We start from the raw sequence: 18753 nt of genomic DNA on the forward strand, positions 1-18753 counted from the left end.
ATAGTTCCTGATCACAGAGTACATCAAACCACTTTATAGTTGTTCAGACTACATGTACTGGAATTATGATCACCAATAACTTGATGAAACAAGAGTTTATATAATTACTTTATAAAAGAACTTTTATTTAACAGTAGACTGTCTCAGTAAATTAGGTTGATGGGAGCAACCAATTTCAGCACTATCGGAGCCAAGTACCTGGTGAGTTCATGACTTGACTTCAGTTTCTTCTACTTGAGGTCGTGTATCCCAGACTGGCTCCTGAATGTGTTCAGGTATTTTCTCTATCTTAGTCTAAAAGGAAATTAAAGCAACCGTTTGTCATACCAAGTAGTTAACATCTAACCGCTTTTTTCAGTCTGCTTTGGAATATTCATCCGATTACAAATGCCATCTAGTGGCGTTTTCAAGCAATGCAGCTGCTTTACCACAGTACTTGGAAAATATTCCTTTCAAACTACAGGCATTTCGTCTTGCTAACTTTCTCAAGACTTCAGTAGTTATTGGTACTTGCTTCAGGACTTAGTTGCATAACAGTTAATAATTTCAGGTAGAAACTCACCTTTTTTACTTCCATTGCAACCCCTTCAGGTAAGTTTCGTTGAACATACTCCAAGTAAACTGCAGCAGTACTGCTTGTTAGGTATTTTAACTAAAACAGAAGTAATGTTTTTTAATGAATTACCATTATTATCAGTTCAAATACGAAAAAAATTACTTTGCTCTAGGTTTTGTAGTTCTTGCTATGGGACCTGACATCTCACAGGAAGGCAGCTTCCATAATACTGAACAGAGGCAGCTGAGCAGCACACAGTTCTCAAGCAAGTATGAAGTAATAAAAAGAACTCCGCAGAACTGTGCATACTGCCTGTGATCACATCTTGGTTATGATGGAAGTGGTGGATCTTAACACTACAGGTATCAGATGAAATGAATTACAGGTTATGCAAGAATTACCAGGTTTTGTCTACTCTCAGAGTTCAAGCTTGTAAATCCTGCAACTCTGGAATTCCATTGAATTACTGGTTTTCTAGTTTCTTCTGGATGGCAGAAATAGTGCTTATGGTTTGCGGGCAGACATCTGTACTGCACTGATGTCTGGGGACTTAAAGCAAAGTCCCATTTTGCTAAGCACTATGCAAATACAGAGTAAGACACCCAGGAACCACAAAATGCTGACAGCAAACGCTTCTTCTAAGAAAGTCAGCCACAGCTGTGTTCTAAACAGTACAGAAGTCTGTGTCACCAGCTGTAAAGCTAGTGGTTTGTATACACTTCCTTTCTTGTATATCCCCCACGCAGTTCTAGTTTGCCACATGATGTTGCATAGGACAAAAGTATGTGTGTTCAGAAACATCAGACAAACTCACGAAGAGAACAGAACCCTTAGTGACTGGTAGTTGCAATAATTTAGCTACACCTTCCTTCCTTCCTCACAAAGTTCCCATCCCACTAATGCCTGGAAACCAAGAGCATAAAACATATAAAGATAACCCTCAATTCTACCTTATTTTTAAATAATTTTCAGCTGTTAAGATGATGGTCAAAATCAGTCTTTAAATCCAAAACTTACGTAGGCCGTACGTTCAGAATAATTTGTGTCACATTTGATGTACCTAGGTCAGCTCTTTTCTGCCATTTCCTGCACTCTGTTCCCCAATCCAAGTAAATAGGAAGTCTGTGCTCGCTCCTGTACTAACATCTATTAACATCTTTAGATTGTGCACCTAGAACATACTTTTTTTTTTCCCCACACCTCTCTTACCTCCAAACACATGTAATGTGTTCTCATTTCATACTGAACTCTGTGTTTCTTGTAAATGTGTACAGATTTTAAAAGTGTCAATCGTTCTATCTTCTTCGGAGGTTTATGTCTGAACAAAGCACAAAAAAAAATATGTCATTTTATATAAAAGATGCTAATACAAATTATCTGAAAGATTATGCTGAAATCCCTGTTCTTATTTGACATTTAGACCTACAAGGAAGTATTAAACACCGGTACAATTTATTATTAAGCCACATTGGCACGGTTAATACTCAGGTATTAACTAGCATTAGTTTCAGGGAAGCTAGAGCACTGATAACTGCACTTAAAGTACTGTCAGTATCCTTCAGGTAGTTAAAATGCACTTCATCTATGGCAGCACTGAGCATAGACCTGCTGCTCCTTTCTCATCACTGTGCTGCCATCTAAGAAGTGTTAAAACGTATAATCTGAGAAAAAAATGTCAGATTATACCTGTTTCTTCCAAAAAAAAAAAAAAATACGTCTAAGCAGAGAATCTGAATTACAGCAGATTAAGTAGGAAACATCTGACACCACATCGCTCTACAGATCAGTTACTTACACTTTTTCAACAGAGATGCCAAGTTCTTCAGCTGCAAGTACTGCAAAATATTCATAGCTGTCCAACACAGCTTTATCGTGGCCTTTAACTAAAAGGGACAATCTCTTGTACAGCGTTTCTGGCTCATCTGAAATAGTTATCTGCATTTTTAAAGAAAGGACATGAGTTACCACTCCACGCTCCCCTTAATTAATGCACGCACTGCATATTTTCTTAGCCTGTGGACATCATTTGTAGAAGAGGAAAAAACCCACACACTGTTAGCTGCTTATTTTAGTTTATCTGTAAGAGGTTGACAGTACTACCTCGACTGACAGTTCTCACTCTTACCAGGGAAGGCAAAAGCATGAAGAGATACCTAACTTCTGAACATTTAGGTAAAATTCCTTCTCAGAAAAGGAAAGGGAATGACAGATAAATATGAGGACAACAATAGCAAAGGCAAGAATGAAACTCATTCTTAAAGCAAGTCTGGAGCAGCAATATTTGTATTTGAAATTGCAGTGCCACAATACCTGAATTCTCAGACTTCACTTGGGTATGGACAGTAACTAGAACACTATGGAAAGTAACCAGAATTCTCACCTTACTAAGTCAGTTATAAGGCTACTTTAACCACAGTAAAACTCCCCAGGCATATTATCCTTTATGTTTGTACAGGCACAAAACTTACGACTTTCTGTTAAAAATTTATGAATTCTAGTTAGAGCTTCAAACACTGGTGGCCTGTGCTCACTGATCATCTGAAAACCCTTGATGTGTCTAGGAAGCACTGATTTTTCCCACAAGTTTACTCCCAGACAGTTTAGCATAGTAAATCCAGCATGTACCAGACATGACAGGAAGGCTGGATCTCCACTGGATATCTAATACTGCCTGTAAGATTTTGGCTTGCTTGCATGTATTATACAGAGAGGGCATGTGTTTCTGAAGTCCTAGTAAAAATCAAAGCATTCATATTCTAAAAGCAAGATACCCACCACATGCCTTCATGAACTTCCCAACTCATCAGCCCTGGGGCTCCCAGCTTCCGAGCCAAAGACAAAGGCCTTAGGCTGGCTAAGCTGCTGCAGGCACCGAACTGGATGTGGCCAAAAATCTAGTATTTCATAGAGTTACAGCTGCACAGAGGAGGAAAGACAACTGAGAGCTACAGAAATCTTGCTGGGGAGGGTGGAGGGAAAGAAAAAAACCCTCAAATCCCAATAATCTCAAACGTTTCTTTCCCTACAGCAAATCTGATGTCATTAAGACAGAACTTAACAAAGCTGCAATAAAGGAATTCTACCTTTTCTGTACACCCTCTCTGTTACTAAGACAATATACAAAATACCATTCTATAAAACACTTACCAAAGGATTAGTCTTAGGCTCCTGTGCATCAACATGGGATCCAGCCAGCCGTGCTCCCATCGAGCCAGAGTTTCTAGAAATGTGGTAATAGGAGAAACATAAAATAAGTTGTTAAAAGTTGGATTTTTTAGGAAGTGTGGAGGAGAAGTGGGAATAAGGAGTGCCTTTGATACTTACAGAAGAAAACACTGCTTTTGCATAATTCTGCTTGCATAATTGACAGAAAAAGGTGATCCCTGTATAAAACAAATAGGTTATAGCTTTTTCCTCCCCAAGCTGGAAAGTAGCCAGTTAATACAGGTTTATTAAAGGTTACTTTTTTGCACACCAGAGCATAACACATTCCTAGGTACTGATCTGCCAAACTAGAAAGCTTGATCTGTTGGAAAATGCAGGAAAGCAGGAGCATGGAAATGAATTTTAGTATACTCACAGCACCTAAAAAAAGGAACACATTAAGAGCACGCTATAACAGTATGCAGTTATTACTAACAAGGCACCTGAAGAGCAATCACAAAGCATTTTGTTTAGCAGAAAAATGTATTCTGGGTGGCATGAAATATCATTTCTGTACATGATAATATTTTCCCTTTATTTTCACAGTACAACATATATTAGTTTCATCAAGTGACAAGCCTAAGTGGAACTTGCTGTTGTAAATGCAATTGAAAACAGTATCTTAAAATGCAAAAATTCAACTTTTGAATTTAACTGGTAATTTTCCTTTTTTTCAGCAAAAAGTTCCTTGTGATTTGAACACTTTTCTTTTGAAAAGAACATTTAAATAGAAAACTTCTAACACGTAAATGAACCATATTTAAAAGATAACATGACTTTTCTGTGTTAAAAAAGGAAATACAACTGTTAATCAAGATGTAACATTACTGTCTTGCATACTAGAATAATCACTCCCTTCAGAGTATTACGTGGCTTCTAGCTTCCTTCCACTAATTCTTAATTTGGCAAAGTTATAGGCTACTTGAGGGGGGAAAAACACCACGGGAGCCAGAACTTTCACTTGCTTAAGAGAAACTTTGGGCTGAAGCAGAATGCTGAAGGAAAACTAGCTACTTATGCAGCCCCCTGATACTCTTTACTTCAGAGGTGCTGGAGTCATCACTGTAACAGAGAAGACAGATACCCCGCACATGATTTATGCAGGTGACTACAATCAAAACATCAGAAAACAGCCAGAACTGACACTTTTTCAGGTAATCTTAATTTAGTCACTCATGGTTATGTATAACTAATTACATGGTGCTATCAGGTCCCTAGCCTTCTCCAGTATGCATTATTTATTAATTATATATCAGCAGTGAATGAAACTGTTTTCTGAAGTAATTCTGCCTCATTCACTCACTACTTATCCTACAAATTCTGCAATAGGAAGATGACCGCAAGAAGAGGTAGGAGACTTTCCTGTTTACAAAGCTGACTGGAGAGCACAGCTCAATGTGTTCCTTTAGGCAAGCCTTTCAAACAGAGATGTTCCCAAATGAGCACTAATGTTCCATTCTTAAGTGCATGACGCCAATAAAAAACTTTAGGTAGGAGCACTGAATACTTGCCACTATAGCTGATAACAATTCAGAAAGTTTTAAAGTTCATGTTGGGCACTGCTTGAACCTTAATATGTAAAATTAAAGAAATACATCTGATAAAATTGTCTTTATCTTTGCAGCTCAGTTCTCTTTATCTCTGCACTCAGAATACTGAGTCACTTTCATTCAACACTAATATGAAATACACTAACATCACCACCTGACACCACTCCAGGGAGCAGACAGGCCCACGGGCACAAAAGATCATATTCAGTTGAAAGGCTTAAACTGTGTGTGCAAGTATATGGCACAGAACCTGACCCCAGATGACAAACTAAGACTACTGACTGGAACCGTAACTAAAAGTTGTACCTGTTTTTTTGGGGGGGTGTTGTGTGTATGCAGTCTCTGCTATGTATTCTTGTACTTCTAACTGCTTGACCTTGTAATATGGTTTTATCATGTGCACACAAAGATATACACACTCGTAGCACATCGTGTTATGTGGGTTTGGATACAAAGAAGTTGTTTCACTCTTCATGTAATAAAGATTAATAAAACAAAACATGATAAACCAGTAGAATTCTATCCCACAGCCTTTACAATATTCTATGATTGCACATCTTATTCCCACCACGTACCATCCCTTTTATTCCTAATTATGCAGGTACACATCAAGTCAAAAGTTTTTGTAAAATAAAATTAAAGGTGCTCTGTGCAAATTTTGACAAAATGATATACTGAATACCCCAGGTAGTAATAATGGTATCCAGCAGGCAGTAAAGTATATTTTAACAGCTTACTTCATTCTCCGATTTATGTATACTTGATGCATTTTTGCTAATGGCCCTCACAGACAGTGGAAAAGACACTCAGACTGCAACATAACAGAATTCAATTTCCTAATAACAGAATTACCCCTCTCCTAATACAAAATAGCCTTAATTATGTTTGGCTGAGAGATGCCTAAGTTCTCAGGAGGAGGCAGATGACTGAAAGATAAGCAAGTCCAGAATACAGCACATACATAGGAGAGAGTTTAGGGCTTCAGAAAATGAGGAGGAAGCCACTAACATCAAATTTCCTCAGCTTGAGAGATGGCAATCGCTCTTGAGAAATCAAAACCTGCAGAAAACAGCGGTAGTATAAAGAGTTTCCCTGTGTTTTTACGCTACAACTTCAAGATTTGAAACTTTAAGACTACAAACAGGCTTGGCGCATCACCTCCAAATCTAAGTCATCTATTCTCCATCATCCCTCACACCCAGAGTACCCGCCGCAAACACACGACTACAGGAACGACTTCTGAGCACGGGCCCCGCGCTGTAAGACCCCAACCCTCCCGCAGCCAAAAGGAAACCACTTGCGATGTCCGCTGCCCGCGGGAGCCCACCAAGGCGGGCAGGCCGGCTCCAATACAGCTCGCACCGGCGACGCGATGGTGGGGTTTGCACAGCGCCGAGCACCGGCCCTCAGCCGTGCGGCTGAGCCTACGCGAGGGGCGCTGCTCCAGCTCCCTTTCCCCTCAGGAGCAAAGCCGCCGAAGGAAAGGAGAAGGAAAACGGGGCTCACCCGTCCCTTCTCCAGCCACACGCCCCACCTGACAGAGCCGCCGACAAAGCCAACGCGCCGCCATCTTGCCTCAACCCGCTGACCATAGCGCACGGCCCGGAAGAAGAGCGGCCTCATCCGCCACCCCTTCCCCCCTGAAAACCCAGGCGACAGGCGAGCGCCCCCGCCGCCATGGCGGATCAAGCACCCCCCGCTGAGGCGGGGGCACTGCGGCATCGTCCGGCAGAGCCGCGGCGCGGACGGCGCCTCTCCTCAGTGAACGACCTCGGCGCGCGCCCCAGCTTCTTTCCCGCCAACGGCCGCCCCTCCCCTCCCCACTCCCCTCACATACGCTCCGCGTCGCGTTCTCCCAGACGGGAGACCCGCTGCCGTAGGGCAGAAAGCGGGAATTGCTAAATTTTCCGAGCCCGAGGCAGGGTTAAGTGACGGTTTGTTATTTGCTTCTGTTTTCCGGGGAGGTGAAGGTGAGAGGTAAAGGAGGTTTCTTCAGCTCTCTCCCCCTGAGAACGCTTTTTACTACAACTGGTTCCTGCCAAGAACAGTTATGCCCACCCAACTGTACAGCAGTGAATACATAAAAATTGTAAAAATTTTGGTTTTTTTCTTGCCTAGAACGATTTAGGAATCCTTTGAAAAAACACACACACGTGAACCTAGTTTTTAACCTTCTCCACCTCTTAGAAATACTTTAGAAAGGTATATAAGCCTGTTAGCAAAACCCAGCCAACTGTATTTTACCGAAGTACATAAATAACTGGAAGCATCATATAAACCCTTTTCTTTTTACACATACAAATAACAGTTAATACTACAACACAGGTTCTCATCCGTACCAAGTATTTAAAGGAAAGGAAATGAAGTACTAATTCGTGTCACTAAGCCACCCTAATGCACACATCCAGGTAGACTGTAACCTGAAATTAAGCTGTGTGCACGTCAAATGCTAACAGCAGGAACCTGAAACCAGCATAGATCACAAGCTATATTAAATGTATAGGTTTTTATTGTTACTTCCTCTGCCACCTAAAGTTACAGTCTGCTTTTTACACTGAAGAACCTAAAATATTTACAACCATCTTCTAATAAAATAACAGTTAAATATTGAAAATAAGATTTTTCTCATAAAATATGTTTTCTGTATGTACAGGTTTTATCAAAGAGGACTAAGTTCAACAGTGAACAGTTTCCCATCATCAACCATCAGCAATAAAACAACTTCTCTGAAATAAAACTGTCTGATTTATGTACAAATAGGCAGAACAGCATCTGTTTAACATCAGCCCATGCAACAATAATAATGAAGTCAACGTTTGAGGCCTAGATTCTGTACTGCTTAAGAAATGTGCATTTCCTCTTTTCCTTTATGAGTAACTTCTTTGGTTGTTGTTGTTCTATTATCTTCTTGGCTAAACAACAAAACAGCACCCAATTAATGTTACAGAACCAGGTGTATATGTATTTATATATACACTAGGTTTAGCACAGATAGCTGTCCAATTGTTGCTAGAAAAGTTCCACTGTAGATTCTTTAATACAGAGCTGCTCTTCAAAATCAAGCCCACAAGTTTCTACTATATTTCACACTGTTCTGACTTCAATTATCACTTTGCTTAAACGCTCAATTTTTTCCCATTAATAGAGGAATCTGAAAACATGTAACCATTTTCCAGTGAAGCAGCCTTTCTCAGAAAGATCCTTAAAAATTCGAAATGATACAAGTTTGGAAAAGAAAGAGTAGACTCTGCCAGGCTTTTTCTAAAAGCCAGCACAAGTTACAGCTCTCAAAAGCCTCAACTTTGCAAAACACTACGACTTGCACAGTCTGTAAGATTTATTATCAGTGGATCCGTTTGGCAGCATACAGCCGAGCACCCAGTCTGCTGAACCTGGGTTGCATGACCCCTGTACAAGTAACATGTCACAGCATGGACAGGAACTGCTGGGGAGCATGCTGACTGGCAGTTTGGAGAAGAAAAGGAGGCTGGCTGCCTGATCTCCTAAATCTTCTAAGTACGCTAATTAAGAACATCATCCCTCATGCAGCAGAGGGAGCAAAATTCCACCCGCTGGTCAAAACCAACTAAAAAAATCCTCTAGAACAACCCCCCAGAACACTAAAACCAACCATGTACACAGGAACTTCACCAACCAGAAACTGAGAAGTGATTTCTCCTGAAGGGTTGTTCTTCAGCATCAGAACATTCAACTTTAAAGTAGAAACCTCAGGACGTTTGGCTGTGACAGAGAAGGCACCTCTCCGCCAATGAGTCCCACTGGTTTTGAACTTGTGTGGTCCGATACTCCTTATCCAGAAGGACTGTGATTTACCCTCATTTTGCATAGTTATACAAGGAAGAAAGATAGTAGAAAATAAGACCCACCATCTCTCAGATTCTGCTTAAGATGTTAGGAACGTGGCAAAAAAACCACCCAACAACCCACCAATAAAACCAAACCCAACCCATAAAAACCCCAAACAACTCTTAAATCTGGAAGATCTGAAATCGATCTTATAAAATACTTCATAAAGTCAGCAATACTCTTCTACTGTGCAAAATTCACAAGAAAATCAGTGCTGCTACCTGTGAAAGCTCTAAAATCAGTATTCACGTTCTGTAATTAAAGGTCCATTCAACCTAACTCCGGTTCTTTCTGAATTCTTTAATTCTACAAGGTACAATTCTTCTGAGATGCTATTTACTTAGAGAACCAAATCTAAATTTATATAAATGGTGTTAGACACGCAGCATGTAGACGTGAACTTAAGGGAGGAGAAACTGCAATCAAGCAGCCATGTCAAATCACCTTTGGACTATGTTTTACTAAGTAAACAACATTTGAGTTTGATGTAATGAGGAGGACTGAAAATGGCACAAGAGTTACATTTCATGCCTACAAGTAATAACTAACTTGCGCTGAAGGAATGTACTCCATCAGTCTCCGTTCCATGGGCAAGAATGTCTCCCTGTATTTGCCTGGTGAGAGAGCAAGAGGCTGCACTGCTTGAGCATGCAGTCTTCTAAAACCACCGAGATGGCTATTCAAAAGTGTGATTCATTGTCACAGCAAAATATATTTCCAGTGCAATCTGATTACCAGGGTGGTGCTCCTGATTCAGTGTTCCCATCAGATGACGTGAACCACAGTATGATCATCTTTCCTCAATCCTTGAATCAGGTCACTTTAAATTCAGCAGATCAAAACCTTGCTAAAATGGAAGCTCTAAGACGTACAGCGTAACCAACGCTTTTATGAATAGCCTAAGATGTATGCACTAAGGCAAGACGGAACCGAAAAAGTACTGTGATAATTACAAGAGTGGCTGTATCGTCTGTAGTATTTCACAGTAAAATCAGATATATTTTTCTCCTCCACCTCCCTTAAAATGACAGCACAAAGACAAAGAATGTAATAATTTCCTTAGCAGAGATGACATTTAGTCTCTAGAAAATGCTGGAAGTGATCCAGTATAGGCACAAAAAAAAAAATACACTTTTATCGAAAGTGTATGAAGATAATTCTTGTAATTGGGGTAAAATGAAACTTGGAAGAGTTAAGGACTAAAGATCTTACCGGGACCATCTGGAGGGAAGTGATAGCAGAACTGTGAACTTCTGTAATTAGTGGCCTTGGAAGTTATCAGCAAAATGAGCTCAGATAAAAACACCTTGTAAGAATATTTGTACCAATTATTTATTTTTCCCCCAAAACACAAATTAATAAAAAAAAAGGGAAAAAAGCAGATTTCTTTTTTTTCCTAGACCTGGATAAAAGAATTTCATTTTCAACAGGTAGTTTACAATCAATGGGGAGCAAAGGAGCAGTCCAGGTTTCCTGAATGATCCATTCAGGGTGTGCTCAGTAGCTGTCTTTATCAAACAACTTTATTTACAACTCAGCATCATCCTGCAGTAGATCTGCATCTTCATCATCCAATAGAAGGTCAGCATCCATGACTTCATTCTCTTCCATGACATCACCCAGCTCCTGAACAACATCATCATCAATGTCACCGACATTTCCAACGTGTTTAACCAAACTCATGTGATCCAGAGGAATCAAACTACACCCAACAGGCCCAGTAGTTCTTGTGATGGTGGCTGCCATTTCTGCAGCCACAGCAGCTTTCTGAGCCTTCTGCCTTTGCTGTTCTTCGTGTTGTCTGTGAGTCTTCATATGAGCATTGCGGCTTTTGATTTTGAAAAATACCCTAAATTTTAAAGGAAAAAAAAAAATCAGCTAAAAATGCATTGCTTTTGATGAAGTGAGCCAAAAGAGACTCAACAACTTATCAGTACATTTGCTTCCTTGTCCTGAAATAGAAGTCAGTGAAGTCTGCGATGCCATGGTGAGAATTTCAGGGACAGACTACCAGATTTATGCATCCTGACAGTATCAAAATGGCCTACTCTGACTCTGTCAGAAGTACTTTGTAGCTCCCACAGTTGCTTCAGTATCTATGTGCAACCTAATTCTCCCTGTGCAGGATATTGTTGTGAAACTAAGCACAACAGGGGAAAAGAATCCCATATTAAGATGGGCAAGCTCAAGCACAGAAACACAGAGAAAGTTGCCCACTGTCACATGCAAATCTGTGATGAAGGAGAAAGCTGGACTGTCAGATGTAGAAATTCCAGCAAGTAAATGGCTTCAGGAAAATTGGAGTAAATACTGCAGGGGAAGAATCAAAAACATCATGGAACCAGTCTCTGAAGGTTTTGGTAAGAGGACACATTATCCAAGGGGAAACTGTTCTTTGACACCATCAGAACAAACATAAAGAGTTTGTCACAACACTATTCATCTGGAATATAAGTAGGCAAATGTGATGCAGTACTGCATACAGTCATATTCACTTACTTGCCACACTCCTTGCAAGGAAAAATTGTTGTTGGGTCAGTCTCACCACTTGTTGTGCTGTGGGCAGGTGAACTCTTGATGGAGCAGTATCCGCTCTGCGTACCAGATTTCTGCTTAGTGCCCGGGATGGTGCATCGTGGTTTTGTCACCTGATTAGTACCTCCATGAATGCGAGCATGGCCATTCAGTGCTTGTCGGGAACTGAACACCTGACAGGGAGTAGGGTGGAGGGAAGAAAGAAAAAATAAAAACCAAGAAATACTGCACTGGAACAGGAACTTCAGAAAGAAGTATGCTGAATGCATATTACAACAGAACAACTGTACACGTCTAATATAATCTGCTTGTTTAAATGCTGCTTGCTCTCAGCTATATCCCACTAGAGTTAAAGAAACTTAGTCATAATAAAACAAAGCGGTGAGCTATTACTACAGTTGTATGACAAAAAGGTAGTCAGACCTGTTACCATATAGTATTTCTACATCTCGGGATTCAATTTTACGTACAGATCAGCATATTGCCTATATGTTGTGAGGTGGGAATTAAGAGCAGGCAAAATGATTTGTCCACAGATATTCAGGAGGTATTATTGACCAGGAATTTCCAAAATCACAATTCCCTAGTACACAATCCCCCTACTATTAAATATACCACACACACGTACGGCACCACAGTTTGGCATTTCACAGATGAAGGAAGATGAAGAAAGTGAAAGACTCTGAAGTGCAGGCAGATCTATAGGTCCAACAAGAGGGATAGCTGGTGGGTCAGGAGACTTCTGCATTTCCCTTTCATCTTTTCTGTCTTCTTCAGTCTCCTCATCTTCCTCTAACACTTCCTCTTCTCCACTTGTCTGAAATAGACAGTGCATTTAAGAAATACTATAAAATATGGTCAAAGACAGTACTGGATAGTAAGACACAGACAGTACTGGAACAGCATATTGCTTAGTCAAGTCTGTGTCCAGGTTTCAGTATTTTTTCCCCATCCTGAATGAACTTCTGGTCTTGCTGGAACCACCACCCCTTAACAGTCAAGCTATAGCTCATGCAGCTTCACTGCAATGCTCAAACCCACCATCTCTACTACAGAGCTGTGGTTCCAAGAATCTACAGATACCAAAGTACAATAGTCTTCCCCAGCTGTTAGAATGGCAATGTATGCTATATTCTCAAATTAAATTACTTATTTAAAAATAAAACCCCACATCTCCTAAAACTACTCTGACTACCAGCAATACATACCTTGAACACAAAGAATTGCATTGCCAGTTTGTGTAAATGGTATTTGTACTAGAATATGAGAGCAGCTTTCAGGTGCGCACACAGGCGCAGGCATAATGTCCAGTGGTTTACCTGATTCACCAGTAGCAAAAGCCCATAATTGCTGAACTAGAGTTAGATAATGCACTAGTCAAAACAATTTTATGCCATTACAGTCCAGGAACACAATACCTTGGTGTAGCTGAGGTTACAGAATGCTCATACAGAACAGAATTTAGAATTACAGTGTAATTTAAGTTGGAAGAGATCTGTGTTCAACCTTCTCCTTGTAACAGGATAAATACAAAAATTATCAAGTGTTAAACCTTTTCATAGTATTTTAGACTTACCAGGCATTCTTCTCTCTTTTTCTCTAAACGTGTCCTGTGTTTCCGTCCCAAACGCAAGATTTTCTTCCAGGTATAGTAGTATTCCACACACTGTGCAACTGTCTTAGACTTAACCTGTATTTAAGTAATTGCAGAAATAATCCAGTCTCAATGTTTTGCTTTCATTCAACACAATTTTAACATATTCCAAGAGACAAGCTTTATTTCTCAAAAATTCAAATAGAGAAAAAAAAAAAACCCCACCCAAAAAAGTCCAGACAGTTTGACTAGAACAGGAATACTCCTGTAGAACAATTCCATTACTGTTTTTCAGTCAAATCTGTGTTGAATATTTCAGTACATTTCTCTGGGATTCTCTAGTCAGAAAATGACTGAGAATATACTTTTGTAGCTCAAGTGTACAATACCATCAAGAAATCTAGAAATTAAGACATGGTTCCCCAAAAATGCCAATGTTTTTCAGCATGAGTTAACAAGTAACCTACTCTGCCCCAAGATGAGTACAACTTGTCTCTTCCGCTTTGTGGCAGAACACTAAAATTAAGCCCAAACACATTCTTCCTTTTTTAACAGGCATCAACCCTTTCTGGGGCAAGGTTCAGTGCCAGTGACTCAAGCACCTTTTAACAAACGGCTAGAGAACACCAAGATGATAGTGGAGCACCATACTTCTCTTACACATAAAATGCCACGACTTGTGATTCCAGATCTGAAAACTTTTACATGTAATAACAAGATGAACAGATTTAATTTAATTTTAACTGTTTTTTACTGGTGCTGCAGCTGCACACATAGAAACAATCAAATGGAATGAATATACCACTCCTATTAGTGTTCTCGTAACTACTGCCGGCTCTATGCCTGCAATAAGCTGGTCTGGCACTGGAAGGAAGATGAAAGGGAACAGAATTCAGCAAATGGAAAAAAACAATTGACAGAACAGAAATAGCCTTACCATTTTCTGTACAAATATGAAATCTTTGCTGTAGGTGGACAGTGCCTCTTTGAACAGCCTCCTTTCTTGATGTGTCCATTTGTCAGATCCTTAAAAAAAAGGAAGAGTGAATTCATTATAAACGATTGAACCCCACTATCTTTATGTTGATGTAGTATCTGAAACAAAAACTGGGCAACCTCAAGCACATGCTAGTGATTGCTGCTACCCAAATATAAGTATGTCTGTACTGACTCAGACCTCAAGACCATCTAAGCAGCATTTGATCTCCAGCAGCAGTCACAGGCAGTTGCCTAGGGAACAGTAAGATCAGGGGAAGCAATTACAATGCCTCTCCCTAATTCTTCCTAACCTCTGATCACTTTCGGCACAGGGGATTTCCTGAGTCTGTTGCAATCTCCTTATTTAGTAATTATCCTGGTAAGTGCTGACCCACTCTTCCTTTCAACCAATTAAACTTCTCACACCCAAAAAAAATCCCTTGCCAAGAAGTTTCACAGATCAGTAGACCCTCCACATGAAGAGCCACCTCCTTTTCTGTTTCCTGACTCCCAGTAGCTTCCCTGGATGACCTTCCATTCTTCAAGAGAAAGTAAACCCAACCTCAACCATCAGCTCCATACTATTCAGGAACGCATGTCTCTTCTGCCACTCCCACACCTTTGGTCACTACTGCTGTTCCTCTCTGAACCTTTTCCAGTACTAAAACATTCCTGCAGGGACAAAGGGACCAGGAAGATATGTAACAGTCAACATATAAGCAATCCACAGACTGGCACAGCGGCATCACCATGTTCTCTATCTCTTACATTTGAATTGTTTGGATTTTTAGCTGTTGTAAAATATAGAGCTCATGCTTTCACAGAACTAGCATTATAATCTCAAAGTCTCATTCTAACTGAGAAGTATCACCACAGAACTCAATATGTAAAGCTTGCGTTGCTTATTCCTATATATGCTGCTTTACACTGAACTACGCAGAAGTTCATCTATCATTTTGTTTTCCAGACAATAACTCTTACAGGGTCCTTTTGCAGCTCTCCACTTGTACAACTTGAGGTAAAACACTTAAATCCTCTGTGATAAAGATCACAAGTAGACAGAGATTGTAGCAATGTGCAATATGCACAAAGAGCTTTCTGATCATCTAATGGAAACTGTACATAAAACTTTCAAATATCATTATTCTGTGTTTGCTTGACCAGCCTAACTGCCCATGAAAAGATGAAATCAACATTTAAATTGAAATGAATTTATGCTTCCTCAGTATAAGTCAAAGAGAAGAAACACAGGATTACGCTACTGCATCAAAGCAGCACCCTGTTTGTAAGAGTGGCAGCATTACATATATTAAAGGAAGGATATGCAAGAAGTCGTAAAGTGGATGCCTTTGAAATGACTTACACTTTAAGAAGATTCTACTTCAGTCTGTCTGAGAGTTTCTGATTCATCTAAAACTTTTATCAAAAGAAATCCCTAATATTCATGTCAATGTTACTATTCTCCATAGAAATGCTTGCCTCTGCACCAAATTCAATTAACTTGGCCTTGGCACCATGCATGGTATTGAACTCTACAGGTTACTTATGTCTATAAAAAGTATATAGATTTTTTTTTTTATTAGCTGTAAATGTTTTTCTTCTCAGTGTTGACTCCCAGGCTCACAAGCTTAGAGCAGGTATCTCACCTTCATATGCGGAAAACTACAAAATTACCTTTTCTGCAGGCTATTCCAGTACTGGATATAAGCATGCATTAGTTATTTCCACAGAGATTTACATTAAAGCTCTAAGCATCAGAGAAAGGCACTAGCTTCAAGCCACAAGTTTATTTATTCTGTTATTACCTGAAGATCAGTATGTCAGGCCTTGAATCTTTCCCACCCTGAACCAGTGTCATTCCCTTCTTACACCACTTGCCAGTCATTTGCATTCACCCTCCCTTTGGGCAGGGGTAAAGGCACTGATTCAGTCCAGGGGCCTCCTCTACTATGCCAAAATGTAACTTCAAAAAGCATGACAACACCAACAAAATTTTTGTTTTTGGCAAACCTCTCTAGTCATGCTCTCCTGCCTCTACCCTACCCTTCTGAAAACCCAAACATAAAACCCAAAAAAACCCCACCATCCAACCCAAAAAATAGAATCAATTCTATGAACTAGTTTTATTGTACACCTAACAGAGGATTCAGGCCTTACAGAGTTTCCCCAATAGCTGTGGTATTAGCAGAGACCCTTATAAGATTATGCGGGTTAATTGGAAGTAACCTAATTAATAGAATAAATCCTGTGTAGGAAAAGAAACAGAAGAAAGCTGTTTTTAACTCTGGTTGCTGGGAAACCACTTTTGCTCTTGTTAGCTTGAGGGAGATATAGAGAACATGTATAGAGAGAGATCTGCAATGCAGCAGGAAAGAATTTTGGACTTTGGAACACAGATAAAATTTTAAAGCTGGTCTTTATGTTTAGATTTTTATTCTACATTTTGTTTTACCTGCCATATTGTTATTACACTGATTAACTGACAATAAATACCTTCAGATTTGGGGTCTCTGGGGCCTGACCTGTGGGTTTCAAGGGGACTACATCTACACCCAGGGAGCCCCCTGAGAGGTGGCTCAAATTCATTACACAGAGCATATGCTGGGTCTGATCCACACCCTATCACAGCATGTACAAGAAGTTTCTGGACTGCCTGAACATTATTTCAGAGACCATTTCTCCTGCAATTCAAATTCAGACCTGAGAAATCCCACTGTTCAAATGAAAACAACTCAAGCATTTACATCAGCGCTCCTCTTCTATTAGATACACTGTTCCCCCTCTCTTCCTGAAAACACCATCCTGACAGATACCGATGGCAAAGTATTAGGGCAGAGACATTAGGGTGTTCTTCCAACCAGCCCTGGGGGTCAGCATGCCCAGCTCTCCTGGCACGCAACAGAAAAGCCTCAAGTTTACAACCTGCCTCCCTCAGAAGCCCTTGTACCCTTCACTTGTACCCTCGTTTGAGGGCAATGCTAAGAATGAGTTTGGCTATGTATTGTTTGTGGTATCAGCTAATTCTCATGAGGCAGTGCCATTCGATCTATTCCGCCTTTCAACAGGACAGTGCCTGAAAGCTGATTCCTGAATAGGGAGCAGAAAGCCCAAAGAGTTAACCCAAACAAATGCTACTTGAAGTTATATTAAGCTATTCATGCACCAGTTTGTAAGAAACTTCCATATACCTTGAGTAGCTGATTATCAACCACAAATAACTATTATTCAAGAGCTGCTGCATGGTGCTAGAGTTTGGCTGTCAATAAAAGTTGCAATCACGTTGCATTCAAAAGCATTAGTAAGTAATGCTTTGTCTTGTTATTTTATGGTACTTAAAATCCAGACTGGTGAGATTGTTCTGTTTAATCTTTCACGTGAGATGACACTAATCCTCGTTATCTAGCACTGAGACCTGTGAACAACAACATATCCCTATTTCTTAAACAGGAAAGGAAGCATGAAACAGTCTCTCCTGGCTCCTCTCCACATCATAATAAAACACTTTCCAAAACTACTGTGAAGTTACTTCAGTAAAGTCTGTTCCTCCTCCTCTGCCACACAGGCAGAATTTTCTTATCTGCTCTGCTAGTTAGATCGCTTATTCAGGATGAGGCTGCTGGGATATCTCCTCATCTTCCTGCTCTCATGCCCTGGGAGCTGCCGTTCACATGTATGATTTGGTGTCATCAGACAAGAGACCCTAGTCAAAGTTCCTGGGTGATATCCTCCTTCTCCATCCACCCCCACGTCCATCCTTTGGACTGCAACAGAGCTGTTAAAGGCACTAGGCATCTCCCCCAGACAAGACTCCAAACCTGATTTTCACATATGTTCACACTTATTATCAACTGCCATCAAACATGTTTCTGTTCTTGTTCTCAGGCCAAGGGGTTAAGGTGTTGGGTGACAAAAGAGTCCTTGTTAGTTGGGAGTCTTTCCACTAAGCTGCTACAGCCAGGCAGTAGCTTGTTTCTATACTTACGTTGTACAACAGCTGTAACTGGAAATGAGTATATGACCCTCAACATTGTGACTGACTGACCACTGGGAGATTCTTGGCTTACCTATTGTGCCTAAACTAGAGATGAAGTCTTAAATCACTTAGGTAAAACCCTGTTCTGTGTGTCCAAGTAGCTGTTAGCCACTACAAAGCACTAAGCACTAACGTGGAGGGCTGCAGAGGAGAGACATTTGCCAGCTATGCTTAGATGACATAACACAAGTCCAGGAGCTGAACACTGCGTTGTGTATTTCACAGGTCACTTCTGCTTCATCACCAAAATGCAGCTCCTGCTGTGTTTGTTACAGAAGTCACCATCCCAGAAGCGTTTCTTTTAGGCTAGATCCACACAAAGAGAGGCTCTGAATCCAGTACTAAGACATGAGTGAGAGTTACAGCACTGCTTCTTTGGAAGGACGCTCACAATTATCATATTCATTTATCATGCACCATCACCTCAAAAGGAAGG

General features: G+C 40.3%; 2 protein-coding genes across 14 annotated transcripts in view; both read right to left on the reverse strand.

The window, feature by feature from the left end:
- Positions 1-104: 104 nt before the first annotated feature.
- MRPS10 (mitochondrial ribosomal protein S10) lies at positions 105-7062 on the reverse strand. 3 transcript variants are annotated; one of them, XM_056357828.1, is made up of 7 exons: positions 6817-7062; positions 3881-3939; positions 3704-3776; positions 2352-2491; positions 1766-1874; positions 563-652; positions 105-294 (listed from the first exon to the last, which is right to left on the reverse strand). In XM_056357828.1, exons 1-7 carry the CDS (start codon positions 7030-7032, stop codon positions 208-210), a joined length of 774 nt encoding a protein of 257 aa, XP_056213803.1. In that variant the 5' UTR covers positions 7033-7062; the 3' UTR covers positions 105-207. The 3 variants fall into 3 exon arrangements, with proteins under 3 accessions (XP_056213803.1, XP_056213804.1, XP_056213805.1); XM_056357829.1 differs by having other exon boundaries at positions 6845-6997; XM_056357830.1 differs by lacking the exon at positions 6817-7062 and adding an exon at positions 6272-6369.
- Positions 7063-10484: 3422 nt separating this feature from the next.
- The window catches only part of TRERF1 (transcriptional regulating factor 1), a 100504-nt gene continuing 92235 nt past the window's right edge, over positions 10485-18753 (reverse strand). For all 11 annotated transcript variants that reach the window (XM_056357822.1, XM_056357816.1, XM_056357815.1 and 8 more), the window contains 5 exons: positions 14244-14332; positions 13289-13402; positions 12341-12529; positions 11677-11885; positions 10485-11026 (listed from right to left, as the gene is read on the reverse strand). In XM_056357822.1, coding sequence (XP_056213797.1) covers positions 10705-11026; positions 11677-11885; positions 12341-12529; positions 13289-13402; positions 14244-14332 — 923 coding nt within the window. In that variant the 3' untranslated portion in view covers positions 10485-10704. The remainder of the gene's footprint in view (positions 11027-11676; positions 11886-12340; positions 12530-13288; positions 13403-14243; positions 14333-18753) is intronic.

This window comes from Falco biarmicus, chromosome 12, assembly GCF_023638135.1.
Source record: "Falco biarmicus isolate bFalBia1 chromosome 12, bFalBia1.pri, whole genome shotgun sequence".
Classification (NCBI taxonomy): domain Eukaryota; kingdom Metazoa; phylum Chordata; class Aves; order Falconiformes; family Falconidae; genus Falco; species Falco biarmicus.